Source organism: Rhineura floridana, chromosome 6 (genome assembly GCF_030035675.1).
Source record: "Rhineura floridana isolate rRhiFlo1 chromosome 6, rRhiFlo1.hap2, whole genome shotgun sequence".
NCBI lineage: Eukaryota > Metazoa > Chordata > Lepidosauria > Squamata > Rhineuridae > Rhineura > Rhineura floridana.
This window is the reverse complement of record NC_084485.1, coordinates 101493824-101510707: the sequence shown is the minus strand read 5'-3', so window position 1 is coordinate 101510707 and position 16884 is coordinate 101493824. Positions and strand designations below refer to the sequence as shown.

The window sequence follows — 16884 nt, the reverse complement described above, 5'->3', positions numbered from 1 at the left end:
TGCCATGTCTGCAGCGGCTGCTGCTCTTGCAGCACCAGACTGTTCTATCTCTCCTTTGATTGCAGATCCATCATGGTAGCAGCCAAACAGCTCAAAGATTAAGGAAATAATACAGTTCTAAGCCCATTAAAAGAGTAGGCTGCTCTATGGGTCATGGAAATTATCTCAGATTTCAGTGTGTGGCAAATAATGGATTACTACTTGGAAAACGTTTTAACACTTTTGGGATCAAAAAAGTGGCTCCATCACTTTCTTGCTAGTTTTCTTTTTTTATTATTATTATTAATTTTTATTCAAATTTTCAAAGACAAAAACAAAACAAAACAAAAATAATTAAACAATAAAATAAAATGTTGACTTCCGATTTGTCGCAGATCAGTTATAAGTCTACAATATATAACAATCCTGTCTCCTAAATTATATTATAAAATCACTTTCCTCCAGTAGTTATCTTAATTAATCATCAAATCTCATAAACATTACTTTATTCTTCCCACAAAAAGTCAAAGAGAGGTTTCAGTTCCTTGAGAGATATATCTTTCATTTTTTCTCCAAATAAACATGTCGATTAATCCATCTCATTCAAATCTGTTAGGTCCAATAATTTCAATAGCCATTCTCATTATCAATGTTAATTCCATCTTCTATCTTCAATAATCCTATTAAGTCCAATAATTTCAGTAACCATTCTTCCATTATCAATAATCCTATTGAATCCAATAATTTCAGTAGCCATTCTTCCATTATCAGTATCCCATAATAATCTTGTTGTCATAGTCATAATCCAAATAAATATATAGATTAATCCGTCTCGCCAAACCTGTTTGAGCCAATAATTTCAATAGCCATTCTTCCATTGTCAATATTAATTCCATCTTCCGTCTTCAATAGTCCTGTTCAGTCCAGTAATTTCAGTAACCATTCTTCCATTATCAATAATCCTATTGAATCCAATAATTTCAGTAGCCATTCTTCCATTATCAGTATCCCATATTAATCTTGCTGTCATAGCCATAGTCATATAGTAAGAGTCTGATGGGAATTTCCTTTATCACAAATATTTTCTTGCCATCAATTCTGAATATGTTGCTAAAATATTGTTGTAAAGTCATATCTCTGTTCTTTTTTACAAAATGCACAGGCTCATCTCTTAAGAATTTTTCCATTGTCACATATCTGTAGTCCATTCCATAGATTTTTTCTATGTCAAGCTCCATCACATCATTCCAGTCCAAAAAATTATCCAAGACATTAATAACTTTATCTCTATTATCTTCATTAATTTCTACAGAGACAATGTTGATTTCCAAACAGTAAACTTTATTTCTAGTATCCATAAACTCCAGATCTTTTTCCAATTTCACATTTGTTCCAATCTCCAAAGCTTGCATCTTCCCTTTAGTTTTTCTTTTTTCATCTCTAATCTCATCAACTATTTCTTTAAAATCCTGCGTCATTTTACTAAATTCATTTTTCATCTCCTGTCTACCCTGTCTCAGGGTTTGTTTCGTTATCTCAATCTCATCCATTATTTTCTGAAACATAATTTCTTCCATAGTCTCAGCCACTTTCCTGATTGCCATTCTTAAAACCACAAAAACAAAAATTATTTCAGTCACAATTGGGTTAATATTCCAGGCTTGATGAAGTCACAGTGTAGACAGTACAGCCTGCCTTATCTCTTGTATTCAGGAATACAAAACAAATTTAGTTCCCAGCTTCAAAAGAGTTAGTAGCGTCGTGAACAAGCAGATTCGTCAAAATGAAATAGACCAAAAAAAAAATAGTCCCAGACGTATAATGCTCCAAAGTTCATAAATCAAATTTATTTATTTCTTTTCCCTCCTTGAAATAGAAATCCCTCTTCCGTTTATATCTTTAGAATGCACTTCCCGGCCAGCTTTTTGCAATAAAAACTAAGATAGGCTTTTTCAGTTTCTTTCCTCCTTAGTTTCGTGAATAACAGAGAAAATTTTTAACTCACCCAGCAGTTCTTATATAGCCGATTCATTGACAAATCTCTTTTTTGCTGCAACGATTTAAACCAAATGAAAAAAAAAATATAGAAAGAAGGATGCTTGTTTGTTTAAGTTCGTTTTCTTTGAAGAAAAGATAAACGTGTCACTTAGTCAGTTAGAGCTTGATGGACGTCCTCCGGCATTGCTGGCTGAACCTTCTCTCATAAATTAATGAGATCCAGTCCTCCCAGACAAAAACAGGCTTTAATGGTTAATCTCTACGTTTTTCCCTGCCCGGGAAAAAATCATCACCAGTCAAAAAAGAACGTTCTGACTGATTTATACTGAAAAAGTTTCTTCTGAGACGAGAGCTCGTCTCAAAAAGCAGGCACAAGCGAAGTCATCCTTCCCGGAAGTCCGCTAGTTTTCTTTTTTTTAAAAAAAAAGGTGGGCTACCTCTTAATGAAGTAATAGACCAATGGCTAATTTACAGCACAATCCTATGCATGCCAACTAAAAAGTCTCACTAAATTCAGTGATACAACTGGACTGCAGCATTAACCTAATAATGCCAATTTTGGTAGTATTCAACATATCACAATGTATTATAAATGTTTCATTCAGATATTAGAACATCACATAAAGAAGCAGGATCAAGTAAGGTGCACTATAGCAGAGTTGCCAGTAGCAGAACAGGAACAGTAAAACGCTCTGATTCATTTCTTCCCAGATTCACTTCAATAACTACACCAATCTCGATAGCAGCATTGGATTACCCAACTGACAAGCACAACATAGGGTGGCCCCAGAACATAAGCAATGCTAGTCCCAATCATGTTTTCTGTGAAGCTACTAATTACTTTTCCACGCAAGCATCCTAGAATTAAATCCCTTTTATGAATAATGCTAGTGCTGCTCTCATGTCATGCCAGATCAGTACACAATAAGACCACTCTCCTCCATGATTTGATTGTGGATGAAGGTGCTGATTTGGTGTGCATTACCGAGACCTGGGTGGGTGAGCTTGGAGGAGTTGATCTGACCCAACTTTGCCCATCTGGATACTCAGTGCAACACCAGCACAGGCTGCAGGAATGGGGGGGGAGTTGCTGTGGTCTACAGAACTTCCATCTCTGTCACCAGGAAACCACTCTGTCTTGGAGCTGGCTGTAAGAGCCTGCACCTGGTATCGGGCCAAGGAGACAGTACACTAGGATTGCTGCTGGTGTACTGTGCACCCTGCTGCCCAGCAGCTTCTCTGACAGAGGCCGTCTCGGCTGTGGTGTTGGAGGAGCCCAGAACGGTAGTGCTGGCTGATTTCAATGTCCATGCTGAGGCTGCCTCTAGTGTTCCGGCCCGGGACTTCATGGCCTCCATGATGACCATCGGTCTGTCTCAAGTTGTTACTGGCCCAACACATAGGGCAGGGCACACCCTCAACTTGGTTTTTGCTCCAGATGGAGGAAGGGGTGGTATGGAAATGGGGTGGTGGTGGATGTCACCCCATTATCATGGTCAGATCACTTCCTGGTGCACTTTAGACTTATGGCTCTGATCCTTCCCTGCAGGGGCAGTGAACAGATTGAGATGGTCCGCTCCCAGAGCCTAATGGAATCCACAGGATTCCTGAATGCCCTGGGGGAGTTCCCAATAGATAGAGCAGATGACCCTGTTGAAGCCCTTGTCAAGCTGTGGAACAGCAAGGCGCATCGGGCTCTTGACACGGTTGCCCCCGAGCACCCTCTCTGGCATTGTGAAGCCCGGCTTGCACCTTGGTACACAAGTGAGCTAAGGGCAATGAAACAGGCTGGATGACTGCTAGAGTGCAAGTGGCGAAAGACATGCTGTCAGGCTGATCGGGCACAAGTAAAAAATCATAACTGTGCCTACTGTGTGGCGGTGAGGGTTGCGAAGAAGGCCCACTTCTCTGCCTCCATCGCCTCCTCAAGTAGCTGTCTGGTGGAGCCTTATTGTCAGGGGTCTGTTGACATCAGCACCAGGAAATGGAATTTTAGACCCTTTGGAGGCCCACTGTGAATTGTTTGCAAGGCACTTTCAGGGTAAAGTTGCTCACCTCCATAGCAGACTTGATGCCCCATCCACATCTACTGTAGTCCCCAATGAGGTGTCCAGTGCAACGTCTGCTGCAACTTCTTGGGAACGGTTTCAGTTGATGTGGCCTGATGTCATAAACAAGGTGCTTGTGATGATGCGGCCAGCAATGTGTCCTCTCGACCCTTGCTCTTCTTGGCTTATTAAAGCTTGCAGAGGGGGTCTGACCGAGTGGATCCAGGGTGTGGTCAACGCATCATTGCAGGAGGGAGTGGTTCCAGCTGCCTTGAAAGAGACAGTGATCCGACCACTCCTGAAAAAGCCCACCCTAGACTCACTGGTTTCTGACAACTACCAACTGATTGCAAATATTCCTTTTTTAGGGAAGGTGATTGAGAGGGTTGTGGTGCAGCAATTGCAAGTACTCTTGGATGAAACAGATTATCTTGACCCATCCCAGTCTGGGTTCAGGCCTGGTTATGGGACTAAATTGGCTTTGGTCGCCCTGATGGATGATCTTTATCGGGAGGCAGGGAGAGTGCGACCCTGTTATTCTTATTTGATCTGTCAGCGGCTTTTGATACCATTGACCATGGTATCCTTCTGGGCCGACTTGGTGAGATGGGTATTGGAGGCACTGTTTTACAGTGGTTCCTATCCTATCTCCAGGGTCGCTCTCAAGAGAATAGCATTGAGTGACTGGCAGCTGTGCTGTGGAGTGCCGTAGGGTACCATCTTGTCCCCCATGCTATTTAACATCTATGTGAAGCCCTTGGGAGCAGTCATCAGGAGCTTTGGGGCAAGGTGTCAGCAGTATGCTGATGATACCCAGCTCTATTTCTCCATAACATCTAAATACCATTACCGGTATGCGTTTTCACAATTTTTCCACTCAGCCAAAGGGAAACCACAAAACTCTGCGTTAATACATTTGTGCAAGCACTCTTCCAAACATTAACACCGTGATATAGATATAGTAGTCAACGCACTTGTTACTTGATGGATCAGAACCTACCAGCATAAACCAGATATACATCAAAACATGGGTGCCATCTAGCTCCACGGCATTACTTTCACCTGGATGTGAATTTTATCAGGGATATTGCCTATGTATGCTAGATTCTAAGTATGTAGACCTACCCCATTCATATGTTATATGTGCATGAACAGCTGTTAGTGAGAGAGGCAGGGCAGACATCTGGGAGAAGGATGGCAGTATTAAGATTCTATCTAGGTCCTACTCTTCAGCACACACATGAGAATGATCAGAAATAGTATTGACTGATCTCGGGCACTTGAAAATCCATAACTGCTGCACTTTGGCCTTCTTTAGCTCAGTGGCAGAGCATCTGCTTTGCATGCAGAAGGTCCCAGTTTCCATCTCCAGCATCTCCAGGGAGGGCTGGGAGAGATTCCCTGCCTTAAGTGCTGGAGAGCCTCTGCCAGTCAGCTGTCTACAATACTGAGCTGTAGACAATACTGAGGGAGATGGACCACCTATCTGACTCAGTATAAGGCAGCTTCCTATGGCCCTAAAGCAGTTTACATGACTACTTATGGAAAGTAATATGCTACGTGCATTGCTACTGAAATCCATGATTTATTATGGCCTAATACAATGAACCTTTCTCTTTCTAGCTTGAGACCTTGAGAATTCAATGTCTTTGCATGAGGGCATTACTATTTCTTACTTTTTTCCCCAGTCAGAATACTAAACTCCATATTTAGTACCATTTCGTCCACATGAAAGATCAAATTACCCATCAGCTCCATGCCTGAACTCTCAACATTTTAAAAAAACTAAACTCATTTCCATTATTGTGGGCTGTGGAGTGAGATGAGGCTGTTAATACGACTGGGGAAGTAGCACGGGGGTCATTCAACTATTTCATCCTTCAGCATTCCCTCAAATGCTACTATTTGCAACGTTGGGGGGAAATATAGTCATGAATTATACAGGTGCTTGTATCGTGAATGCCCCTCTGCAGAGCAAACAGTAGCATGAGACTGGTGATGGCGGGGTGGGGGGTAGGGGAGGTGCAGGTTAGAAAAGGGTTAAATGTTATTGGCAGTCACACTGTTCCCAGTGACAAATCTCCTTGTGTTGTGTGCACCTTGGCCCATAGTTACAGAAAGAGAAAGTGAGAAACCAACAACATTCATCAACTCTGTTGTGCTGCAGATTCCAGAAGAAAAGTGACTCGAGCAAAGGAAAGGAAAAAAATCCCAGCCTTTAGTTTATCTCATTTTTCATGTTCCTTCCCACCATCAATCTACTACACCTTGATTAAGAATAAAACTGAAGTAGACAAAGGCACTACAGATAATGGCAAAAGTTGTGCCTTACAAGTTTCTTCTGGATAACCAACAAATCCAAGTATACCCCACCCATGGGATTTAATACACATTTTGTTCAAGGCTATAAAGCTGCAGGTGGCAGGCTAAGTGGAAAGAAAATGCTCATGTTTTCCTGAGTAAACTGAATACCTTTATTTCAGTTATTTTCCTACCTAACACTAAGAAGCATTTTTGTGACTTTTTTCCATTAGAAATGACAGCAACATGTCAGTTTCTTATTACAGTCTTCACTAGATTGACAAATCATATTGCAGTACATCCAAAGTTGTAACTTTTCAGTACCTTCAAAGATGTACCACATCCAATGTGTAAATTATCCAATTCACACAACACCACCGCAATCCTTTGCACTTTTACTTACAATCAAGTCTCTTTGAACGCAAAGAGGCCTACTTCCTAACAAGAGTGTTTTGGAGTCGAAACATTAATTAGCCTCCATAATATATACACCTACGTGTATTAAGTAGGGCCGACAGCATGAATCGCTTAATCATAGATTAAAAATGGGAATATTTAAAATCAAAGCTGTCCCACATGAAAGACTGTTTTGCCTGGAGTACTTCTAGTACTTTGATTTTCCTGTTGTTAAATGATTTGACAGTGTTATGTAATTAAGTGAATCTCTTATTTTTGTTAACCCTCTCGCAGACAGGGCAAAAAAACCCCCACACTGGCCATTTCTGGAGTATACCTTTACTCCAGTGAGATTTCCAATGGAAGGATAGGGTAACTTTGTCCCTCAGAGACCATTTGTTTTGTGTTGTCAGCACAAGCATGGTTGACAATACCAAAGCACCTTGAGCAAAAAAAAAAACTTATTCAGAAGAGGTACAGTTTTTCTGAGCAGTACACATTGGCCCCTTCCCCGTGGATATTGAGTACAACACTATTTCTGAAGTATACTGTATTTGGATCCCAGTGTTTTTTTGTTTCCAGAAGGAAAATGGTAAGTGGTAACTGACTAAAATTTGGGGACGTTGTGTGGGTGACAGTTTCTGACAATGTCCTAGAAGGACAACTCTGTAGGTCTACTCGTGAGTAAATTAAACAATAAAAGTGTGCCTGAGGCAGAATGCTGTGGTATATTTAGATCACATGTGTTTGTTTCCAAAAGGAAAACAATAACTGGCTGAAATTTGTGGACGTTGTACAGGTTAAAAGTTGTGACAATGTCCAAGGTCTATTTTTGTGTAAATTATGCAATGAAAAATGCACCTCAGGTCCAAATGTACCCCAAACGTCAGCATGAAAGGGTTATCTGCATTGCAATACTATGATATTATTATTAGTATTACACAGTAAATTAAGAGAAAGAATTATTATAAGCAAAACAATTGAGCAATTAAGGTTGCAATCCTATCCATACTTATTTTGGAGTAAATCCTATTCAACTAAATAGAACTTACTTTTGAGTAAACATGTTTGGATTGAGCTGAAAGCTGAAGTGCAAATACATGAAACTATGCTTTGTTAAAAATCCATGGAAGTTCTTAAAAAGTGGATGTGAATCCAATGGTAAAATCATGGTACCAAAAACTTTCAATAATTTACAATCCCTTTGTTCTGCAATTCCCTTTAGATTTTTTACTCAGTTTCCTTAGTAGCAGAAGGAGCTTAATCTTACTGGTCAATAGTAGCTGTGGTGGCATAAGCAGTAGCTTGTTTGGAGCGATTCCTCAAGTTACAGGAATCCAGATTTCGACTGAACATCAGGAAAAACATCCTTAACTGTTAGTGCGGTACGACAATGGAACCAATTACCTAGGGAGGTGATAGGCTCTCCAACACTGGAGGCATTCAAGAGGCAGCTGGACAGCCACCTGTTGGGTATGCTTTAAGTTGGATTCTTACATTGAGCAGCGGGTTGCACTCAGTGGCCTTACAGGCCCCTTCCACCTCTACTATTCTGTGGTTCTATGATTAAGTCATAATATACTTAACAAGGGAGGCAGGGCTATCTGGTTCTGTCTCCTCCAACACAAAGCCTTCCTCTGCTCTCACTTCTTACTGAGGCCAGTGTTATAGTCAGAGCTTGGAAAAGTTACTTTTTTTGAACTACAACTCCCATCAGCCCAATCCAGTGGCCATGCTAGTTGGGGCTGATGGGAGTTGTAGTTTAAAAAAGTAACTTTTCCAAGCTCTGGTTATAGTAAACACTACTCTCACATGATTGGATTCTAAAATGCATTGGTTTTTAGTCTATAGTTTTACTCTGCCCTATTGCAAAGTAAAAGTCAGGAAAAAATATTGCAAAGCAAAAGCAAAGGCCAAGACTGGATAGAATTGAAAGCATAGTCTCTAAAAGTGTCTGTCAGAGGTGGGGAGTTGTTCACGCCCCATATATGAAGTGCTAACTGAGCTGAGCCTCAGACCTGACACAATCTGTCATCTACACTCTCTGCTGCTTTCCCAACACTCAGGAGAGTTAGGGTGGATTAAGGACCATGGAAGCAAGCAAACTATTTGGTCTTAGTGAAGGAAGAAATGGCCTCTTGCTCAGGCAGGACTCAATACAGAACTCCTAGTGTGTATGTATTTGGGGTTTTTGTTGTATGTGTGTAAAATGAACTCAAAGTGATACTACATATCCATTCAGTAATGATAATGGATCTTGAATTTAGAGCAGAATACACAACGTCTATAAAATCACTTTTTAAAAAAATATTGAAACACATGATAATTAACATAATAAGTGTCAAACAACTCACGATGTTCCTGGGCTTGCTGTCGGAGGTGGACCTAGAGAAATGAGATTATTTTTAAAAAGAGTGAGTTTTTACTAAGGTTTTAAGGGGGGAAATCTAGAATTCAATTTTAGATTTTGAATTGAATTGTTGAATTCAATTTTACTTTATTATATTGTTCTTGATTTCTAATATAAGATTCAAAGCTATTGTTATAAAGCAGTAGCTCTCTTCTATCAACAGATATAAATTTTGCTCTTTTTCACTTAAGATTACATATGAATATCTGTAGTTTAGTACATTTTGGCTTGGGACCCAGCCCATTCAAAACAATAAAGAAACCTCAATGTTACTACAATGCATTTTTTGACCACAAGTGTTCATTATTATGACTTCTGAGTACTTGCTTTCAGAAAATATAAGCGGAAATGGCAAAAATATTAACTGAAACACTGTATCCATTTTAAACACTCTAAACCTGCAAAAATTGTACTATCCATCCAAGGACCATAATGAACAGAAGTACAAATTACGGGTTTCCCTCCTTCCTTATCACAATACTTTATGTACACTACAAATCTATAGGTGGTATTGGGTGAAACTGCTTTGTATGGTTTGTAGAAAGGGGCTGGCCACTTAAGATCCTGAGGTTTGGGACCTGCTCACACAACCATATATACTCAGTAAAGTCATAACAATTTTGAGTTCTTTAGTGGATCTTGGCTTATTGAATTTAAATGCAAATGTTTCAACTCATCTCCAGATTTAGAATGAAGACCAACCAGATCCTGGCTCAACTCACTTTTTCAAGATTATCCAGGATATGGTGAGTTGCCTCAAAGACATGCTGAAATATTTGTAAGACTATCCAAAATTATTCAACAAGCTCTCTGGTTCATTTAACAAGGAAAAATAGCTCTGTCAACTGGCCCTTTATGTGTGCATGCAATTGCGCAGATTTCATTGACATAAGTAGGGTCCCCAGCAGATGAGTTAATCTGTGTACCAAAGACTCCTTCCTCTTTAGTCTATATCTATATGAGTCCTCCTACACCAGACTTGTGTTCTCAGCTAAGGCAGTTGCACTTAAGATACTTTGCCAGTTTGTTTACTCAGAAGCTTCCACCCTGCTTAATATCGTATGAAGGCATATGAGGCCATTACCTTGCTGAAGCTCAGCAGGTCTGGGTCTGGTCAGTGCCTAAATGGGCAACTGCCTGGGAACCATATGCACACACCTTGGGTTCCATAGATGAAGAAAGGCAAAATAAAAATAATAAATAGTGTTACATGTGCCAAAGGGCAGCACTAGCCCATTGGCCAGCTGTGTTAAGGGCAAAACTACTTGTGATGTAAAATGCATACAAGCATTTAACATGAACATTTTAAATTATTGTTTTTCAGTTGCAGGGGCTGGGGGACCAAGCAAGATCAGGATGGACCTATGCTGGAACTTAGTTATTTCCCTGCATTTTGCAGTTCAAAAGCAAATATTATCCATAAGAGAAAAGCTTCCCTTGGCACCAATAGCATCACCTTTGGAAAGTGGCTTTTTATTCCCCAGGGGCAACACACAGAGAAAGCATTGAATCCCTGCACATTGATGGCCCCCAGCCTCTGTGGCTGATTAAGTTTTTAAAAATGTAAATGTACTGCCTTCAAGTCATTCCGACCTATGGCGACCCTATGAATAGGGTTTTCATGAGGCTGAGAGGCAGTGACTGACCCAAGGTCACCCAGTGTGCTTCATGGCTATGTGGGGATTTGAACCCTGGTCTCCTAGGTCGTAGTCCAACACCTTAACCACTACACCACACTGGCTCTCCCAAGATTTTAAAAAGTGACCACTAAATGCTTTAATTCATTTAAAATAAATGTGTAGTTTGGCCTTTAATGGTAAAACTGTCCCTGCCTCCAACACTAAGCATTTAACAAGGTATTTCTAATTTAATACTATCACAAGATTCTGTATTGCAATAGATTGTCCATTAGATGTTATCTGAAAAGTAAATAATTGAATAAATTGAGAAATGTAACTGCTTTGTTGTTCTAAAGATGCATGTCTATGAGCTGGGTTAACTTGGTTGGGCACAATGAGAAAACTTCTATATTTAACAATTAAGAGAAGACATCTGCCTTTCACCTTTTATCAGAAAGAGGAAATTTTTCAGCATGAGGAACTTCTTACCGAATTTCACAAACAGTACCCCAGTGGTAGAAACAGTTTTCCTGCCATTTGTCGCCACACATTGAAAGTAGCCGGTGTCTGTGGTATCAAGGTTTCTTATCCGTAATCGAGATCCATAGCTTGTTGCACGGAAAGATAACCTTCGGGGTTCTTGTACAACAGGAGCATCATTTTTCAACCAACGCACAGTTGGAGGAGGATTACCAGAAACCTTACAGTGCAGTTCTGCTGTTTGGCCTAGAGTAGTGGTGATATTGTTCATGGGCTCATCAAGTGTCAAGAAATAATCTGTCAAATACACAAGGAAGAGAGATTAGATAAGGCAACTGAATATTAGTGCACTGTTTTAAAAGAATCAACTTCTTGCAGATGAGAAAAATCCTATTCAAACATTTCTAGTATATATACTATGAATAAGTCCCTTTTTCATTATCAAGAAAGCCTGATAAAATGCAGTTAGGCTGGCCCCAATTTAAAAACTTCAGTGCACACAAAAAGGCCCCTGTACTTCAGTTTCCTGCTTCCTCTTTCCTTGTGGTGGAACAGCACACATCCCTTTGCGCATGCGGAGCTGATGCTTCTGTCAGCATTAATGGAGATGGGTACATGTACTGCAAAGTATATATAGGTTTGGATAAAGGTAATTAACTATACAGATTTGTTGATGTATATCTATTACTACATACAACACATACAAATGTGTAAAGCAGTATAAGAGAAACTATAATGAATCTACTGAAGATGCTGTATTACATTCAGATGTATACTCATAAAACTGGCTGTGGGGAGAGTCGTTCTGTCTCTTTCACATTCCAAATGTGCTCATGGTTATGTTATGTAGACAGTATAGATAACTGCTCTGCATTGCCTTATAGACTATTTAGCTACTTCTGTCATTGTTCACCCACAGCACTTATTTCATTTTATTGCTATATAATTATGATCAGATTTTCAAAAGAATTTTAGGACCAATTTTAAAGCATTTAAAACCGATATTTGGCACCACTGCTAAGATTTTCTTCAACAAGTTTAACACCAACACATTGGTATGTATGTGTATCTATTTGTATTTGTAAAAGAGGGGCATTGATTTTGCTGTCTAAGTGATAGTTGATCCCTTTTCAGAAATCGGACTCTTGGTGCTTTAGAAACACTTTTAAAAACACAAAGAGTGGCACCCTTCTACACCTCTCAATAAGCTTGGTGGATATTTCACACTGTAGAGGTTGGCTGTAGAAACCCTGTCCAAGTGCCTGGAGTCGGTGAGTGGCTGGATGGGAAGGAATAAGCTGAGGCTGAACCCTGACAAAACTGAGGTACTGTTCGTGGGAGACAAGGGAGGGTTGGGGGATGTTGACCTGGTCCTCAATGGGGTACAATTGCCCCTGAAAGACCAGGTCCGCAGCCTGGGGTTCCTTCTCGACTCCCAGCTGTCCATGGAGGCTCAGGTTTTGGCTGTGAGCCGGGCAGCGCTGTATCAACTCCATCTGATACAGAGGCTGCGCCCCTACCTTCCCAACTACCTGCTCCCATCGGTGGTACATGCCCTCGTCTCCCCTCACCTAGCTAGACTACTGTAATGTGCTCTACATGGGGTTACCCTTGAAAACGGTCCGGAAGCTGCAACTGGTGCAGAATACGGCGACTCGCCTGATCAAAGGCAGCCGCCGGTGAGATCACATCACTCCAGTGCTGAAGGAGTTGCACTGGTTGCCGGTTATTTTCTGGGCCCAATTCAAGGTGTTGGTTTTGACCTTTTAAAACCCTATACGGTCTCGGCCCAGATCTGAAAGATCGCTTCCAGCTTCATCAAGGATGCCACGCAACAAGATCAGCCTCAAAAGGCCTCCTCTCTATCCCACCAGTTAAAACAGCTAGACTGGTGAGGACTAGGGAGAGGGCTTTTTCTATTGTGGCTCCCACTCTGTGGAATTCCCTCCCAAACAATCTCCGTCATGCCAGGGCCGGATTAAGCTGGGGAGGGCCCCTAGGCTGATTGGTGTTTGGGGCCCTCTTCTTCCTACCTTTCCACTTTTTTTCGCGCAGGTTTGCCATCAATCAAGATAGCAGCCAAGGTTTCCCTAAAGGACTGAAGCCTCTGCCGCCATCTTGGTTGATGGCAGCAATGCGCGCATGTAGCACGCATGCGTGCCATCAACCAAGATGGCGGCAGAGGCTTCAGCCCCTTAGGGAAACCTTGGCCGCCATCTTGATTGATGGCAAACCGCAAAAAAAGCAGAGAAAAAGGTAAGTGAAGGAGGGGGATGGCGGGCAGTTCGGAAGCTCTTGTCCCACGATAATTTTTTTTAGCTTATGCACGGGCCCCCAAGAGCTCCGGGCTCCTAGGCTTCATCCTAGTAAGCCTAATGGATAATCCGGCCCTGTGTCATGCCCCCGCTATGATGAGCTTCCGCCTTGCCTTGAAGACCTGGCTCTTCAGACAGGCTTTTGGGGTGGGTTAGGTTTATTACTACTGTTGAGATTTTAATGTTTTAATGTATTTGTATGTTTTTATTCTGTACGTCGCCCAGAGTGGCTGGACAACCAGCCAGATGGGCAACTAATAAATCTAATAAATAAATAAATAGAGTGATTACTGAAAGTTGCTGGAAAATGCAAGCATTTTGGATAAAATTACTTGTCACCCATTTTACCTCCTCACTGCCACACACACTTTGCTGCCTGTCATCACCAGGAATATTTGTGTGAAGGGTGAATCTGGCTGCAGGAGTAGAACTACACAGCAGGCTGGTACACCCTGCCGAGGCAATTTTAAGTGGCCATTTTAGGTAAACACATAATATGGCAACATGCTTCTCAATACCAATTGCGGGAACCTGCGAGAGGGGTGAGTGCTGTTGCACTGAGGGCTTCCCATAGGCACTGTGAGAATAGGTGTGAAAACAAGATGATGGACTAGATGGGCTACTGGCTTGATCCAACAGCCTCTTATGTTTGCATGTTCCTAACACGTACGTTCTACTAAACTGTGAATAAACTCCCAAATTATATTAAGAACTATTTGCTACCTAGACAGGAATAAGCCTAAGCCATTAAAAAAGAGATATAGAGTCTTTAGACAAGGTATTATTTCGTTAAGAATATTCATGCTCAGTTTTGTTGTTTGCTAAACATATGACTGACACATAAGATAAAGATTTATTTAATTTTGTGGAGAAGTGGAATTTTAAACCAGAATTTAATGACATGTTAAGTGCTTTTAATCCATTTTAGCATCTTCTTTAAAGGGTACATTAAATTTTTTTTAGTAGTAATACATTAGAACATTGCAAGATTTAAAATGCATTGTTAACATTCAACACTGTCATAGATGGGCTTGTGGTGTTCATAGTCAGATCATAGACTCAAAGCTATCTAAGTCTAGTTGTTAGCTATGGATGAAATCTCTATATAGAGCCACTCAGATATACATAAAATATAATGTCCTGAGCGTGAATTGCCTTCTTAGCCCAGCAGATGAGTTTCAGGTGAAGATGACAACCTAATTTGTGTCAGCACTATGCTGATGATAACCCAGCTCTATTTCTTTGTAACATCTGTGGATAGGTGGTTCCCGAGTTGGTCAATTGCCTGATATGGATGGGGTCATACTCACTCTGAAATAGCAGGTTCATAGTCTGGGGGTGCTCCTGGATCTATCTTTATTGCCAGATGCCCAGGTGACTCCAGTGGCGAGGAGTGCCTTTTACCAACTTCGACTGGCAAGAAAGTTGTGGCTGTTTCTGGACTGGGATAGCTTGGCCACTGTTGTCAATGCACTGCTAATCTCCAGGCTGGATTACTGTAATGCACTCTATGTGGAGATGCCTTTGAGATTGGTCCAGAAGCTCCAGCTGGTCCAAAATGCAGTGATGTGACTGCTCACTGGGACAGGATATTGCCAACATGTTAACCCACTGCTGAAAGAATTGCAAATCCCTATACAGCTTGGGTCCAGGATACCTAAAAGATCACCTTACTCCTTATATACTCAGTTGATCACTGTGCTCTGCATGTGAGGGCCTTCTGCAGATACCATCTCATCAGGAGGTACATTCCACACAACACAGGAAGAGGATCTTTAGTGCCTTTAAATATTAGTCAGGCACCATCTCTGTAATCTTTTCCTCTTTCAACAATCCTTTTAAATAGAGACCTTATCCCAGTCTTCATCTGTTTTGGAATTGTACTGTAAGATGTTTTTAAATATATTTGTTTAAAAAAGATATTTTAAAGATGTTTTATTTTAAAGATTTTAAAACATGTTTGTTTTTGAGATGTTTTAAGATGTTTTTAGTGTTTTGTCTCTAGTTTGCCATCCTGGGCTGCTTCTGGGAGGATTGGTAGGATAGAAATTTGATAAATAATAATAATTTAAAAAAATAACTGTTTTTGTTTTTGCAGTGTTTTACACATATTGCCACAGGTACCTCAGCCTTGATCTTCTCACCCTATCTGGGCAGGAAATGTTTTATTAAAGTGAATCTCTTTCCCACTTTTAAAAGTGGTCTCCTCTTTTGCTTTTGTAATGGGTTGCTTCATTTCACTATGATACCTAAGCAATGGTGTCAGAAAGGTAAGCTGCCCAAGAGAAGAATATAAGAGCAGCCCTGCTGGATCACTTCAAAGGCCCATCGAGTCTAGCATCCTGATCTCACAGTGGCCAAACAGATGCCAATGGGAAGCCCACAACCCAGCTCTTCAGCAAGTTGTGCAAGCTTGGCCACTCATTGATACAATTTTACTAAATGCTAGGTGCTTGATAGCTTTGATTGCAGGTCTTCGCATAAGGAGGAGTAGCCTGAGCTAATAAAGAGCATTTTAACAATATTTAGTCTCTTTAATATTCCTAATGTCCACCTAAATAGGCATGTATCTCTGGATTAGATTAGTTCAGCAAGCAGATATGTCAGTTCCTTTCAAGAGTGAGTTTCTAGTTTTGAACTAGAAATCTGGCTATTTCTGATGTTGATGCATATATTGGTTTTATTTTCCACAAGACCTACATCCTCAATTTTTTCTTGCTTCTTTTTTAGCATTTCATAAAGACTTAAATTTCACATATTAAATTTATATCCCAGTTTTTGACAATTGGCCCTTGTGATGTTCCTGCTTATGTTGTAAATATGGTAAGTGCTGTTTATATAGAAGACATATGGTAAGTGGAGTGAAAGAGGAGGGGGGAGTACATGAGCAGTAGAATGCTGGATGATTGGCTGAGTGTTTGAATGGCTGGGAGTATAAATGGAAGAATGACAGTTGAATCTGGGAGGTGGTGAATTGAGAGGTTGAGAGAGAGGTTGGAGGTTTTGAGGTTTGGTGGTGTGGAGAGTGAGTCGGAGTTCTGAGGCAATTAGTAAAAAGTCAAATACCTAACAGAATATAGATGAAGCCATATGCTTGTGAAACATTCCTTAAGTAATCTTGTTCTTTCTGATATTTAATAAATACTTTTTTGGTTTACCAAAGGCCTGATCCTTGGCTGGGGGAATATACAGACCAGAAGGGAGGGCAAGGTAATTACCAAGGCTGAACAGAAACTGTATCTAATGGTGGCAGCGGTGAAGGGACAGATTGTAACAAGTCACGTATCCAGAGCAACCCAGAGTTGTATGCTTTAAATATAAAGATACAAGGGGGTTGG

At 40.7% G+C, this 16884-nt stretch overlaps 1 protein-coding gene across 5 annotated transcripts in view; it reads right to left on the bottom strand.

The window, feature by feature from the left end:
* Nucleotides 1-16884, bottom strand: part of ROR1 (receptor tyrosine kinase like orphan receptor 1) — a 333715-nt gene that overhangs the window by 51877 nt on the left and 264954 nt on the right. For all 5 annotated transcript variants that reach the window (XM_061633310.1, XM_061633311.1, XM_061633313.1 and 2 more), the window contains 2 exons: nt 11241-11528; nt 9077-9107 (listed from right to left, as the gene is read on the bottom strand). In XM_061633310.1, the coding sequence (XP_061489294.1) occupies nt 9077-9107; nt 11241-11528 (319 nt within the window). The remainder of the gene's footprint in view (nt 1-9076; nt 9108-11240; nt 11529-16884) is intronic.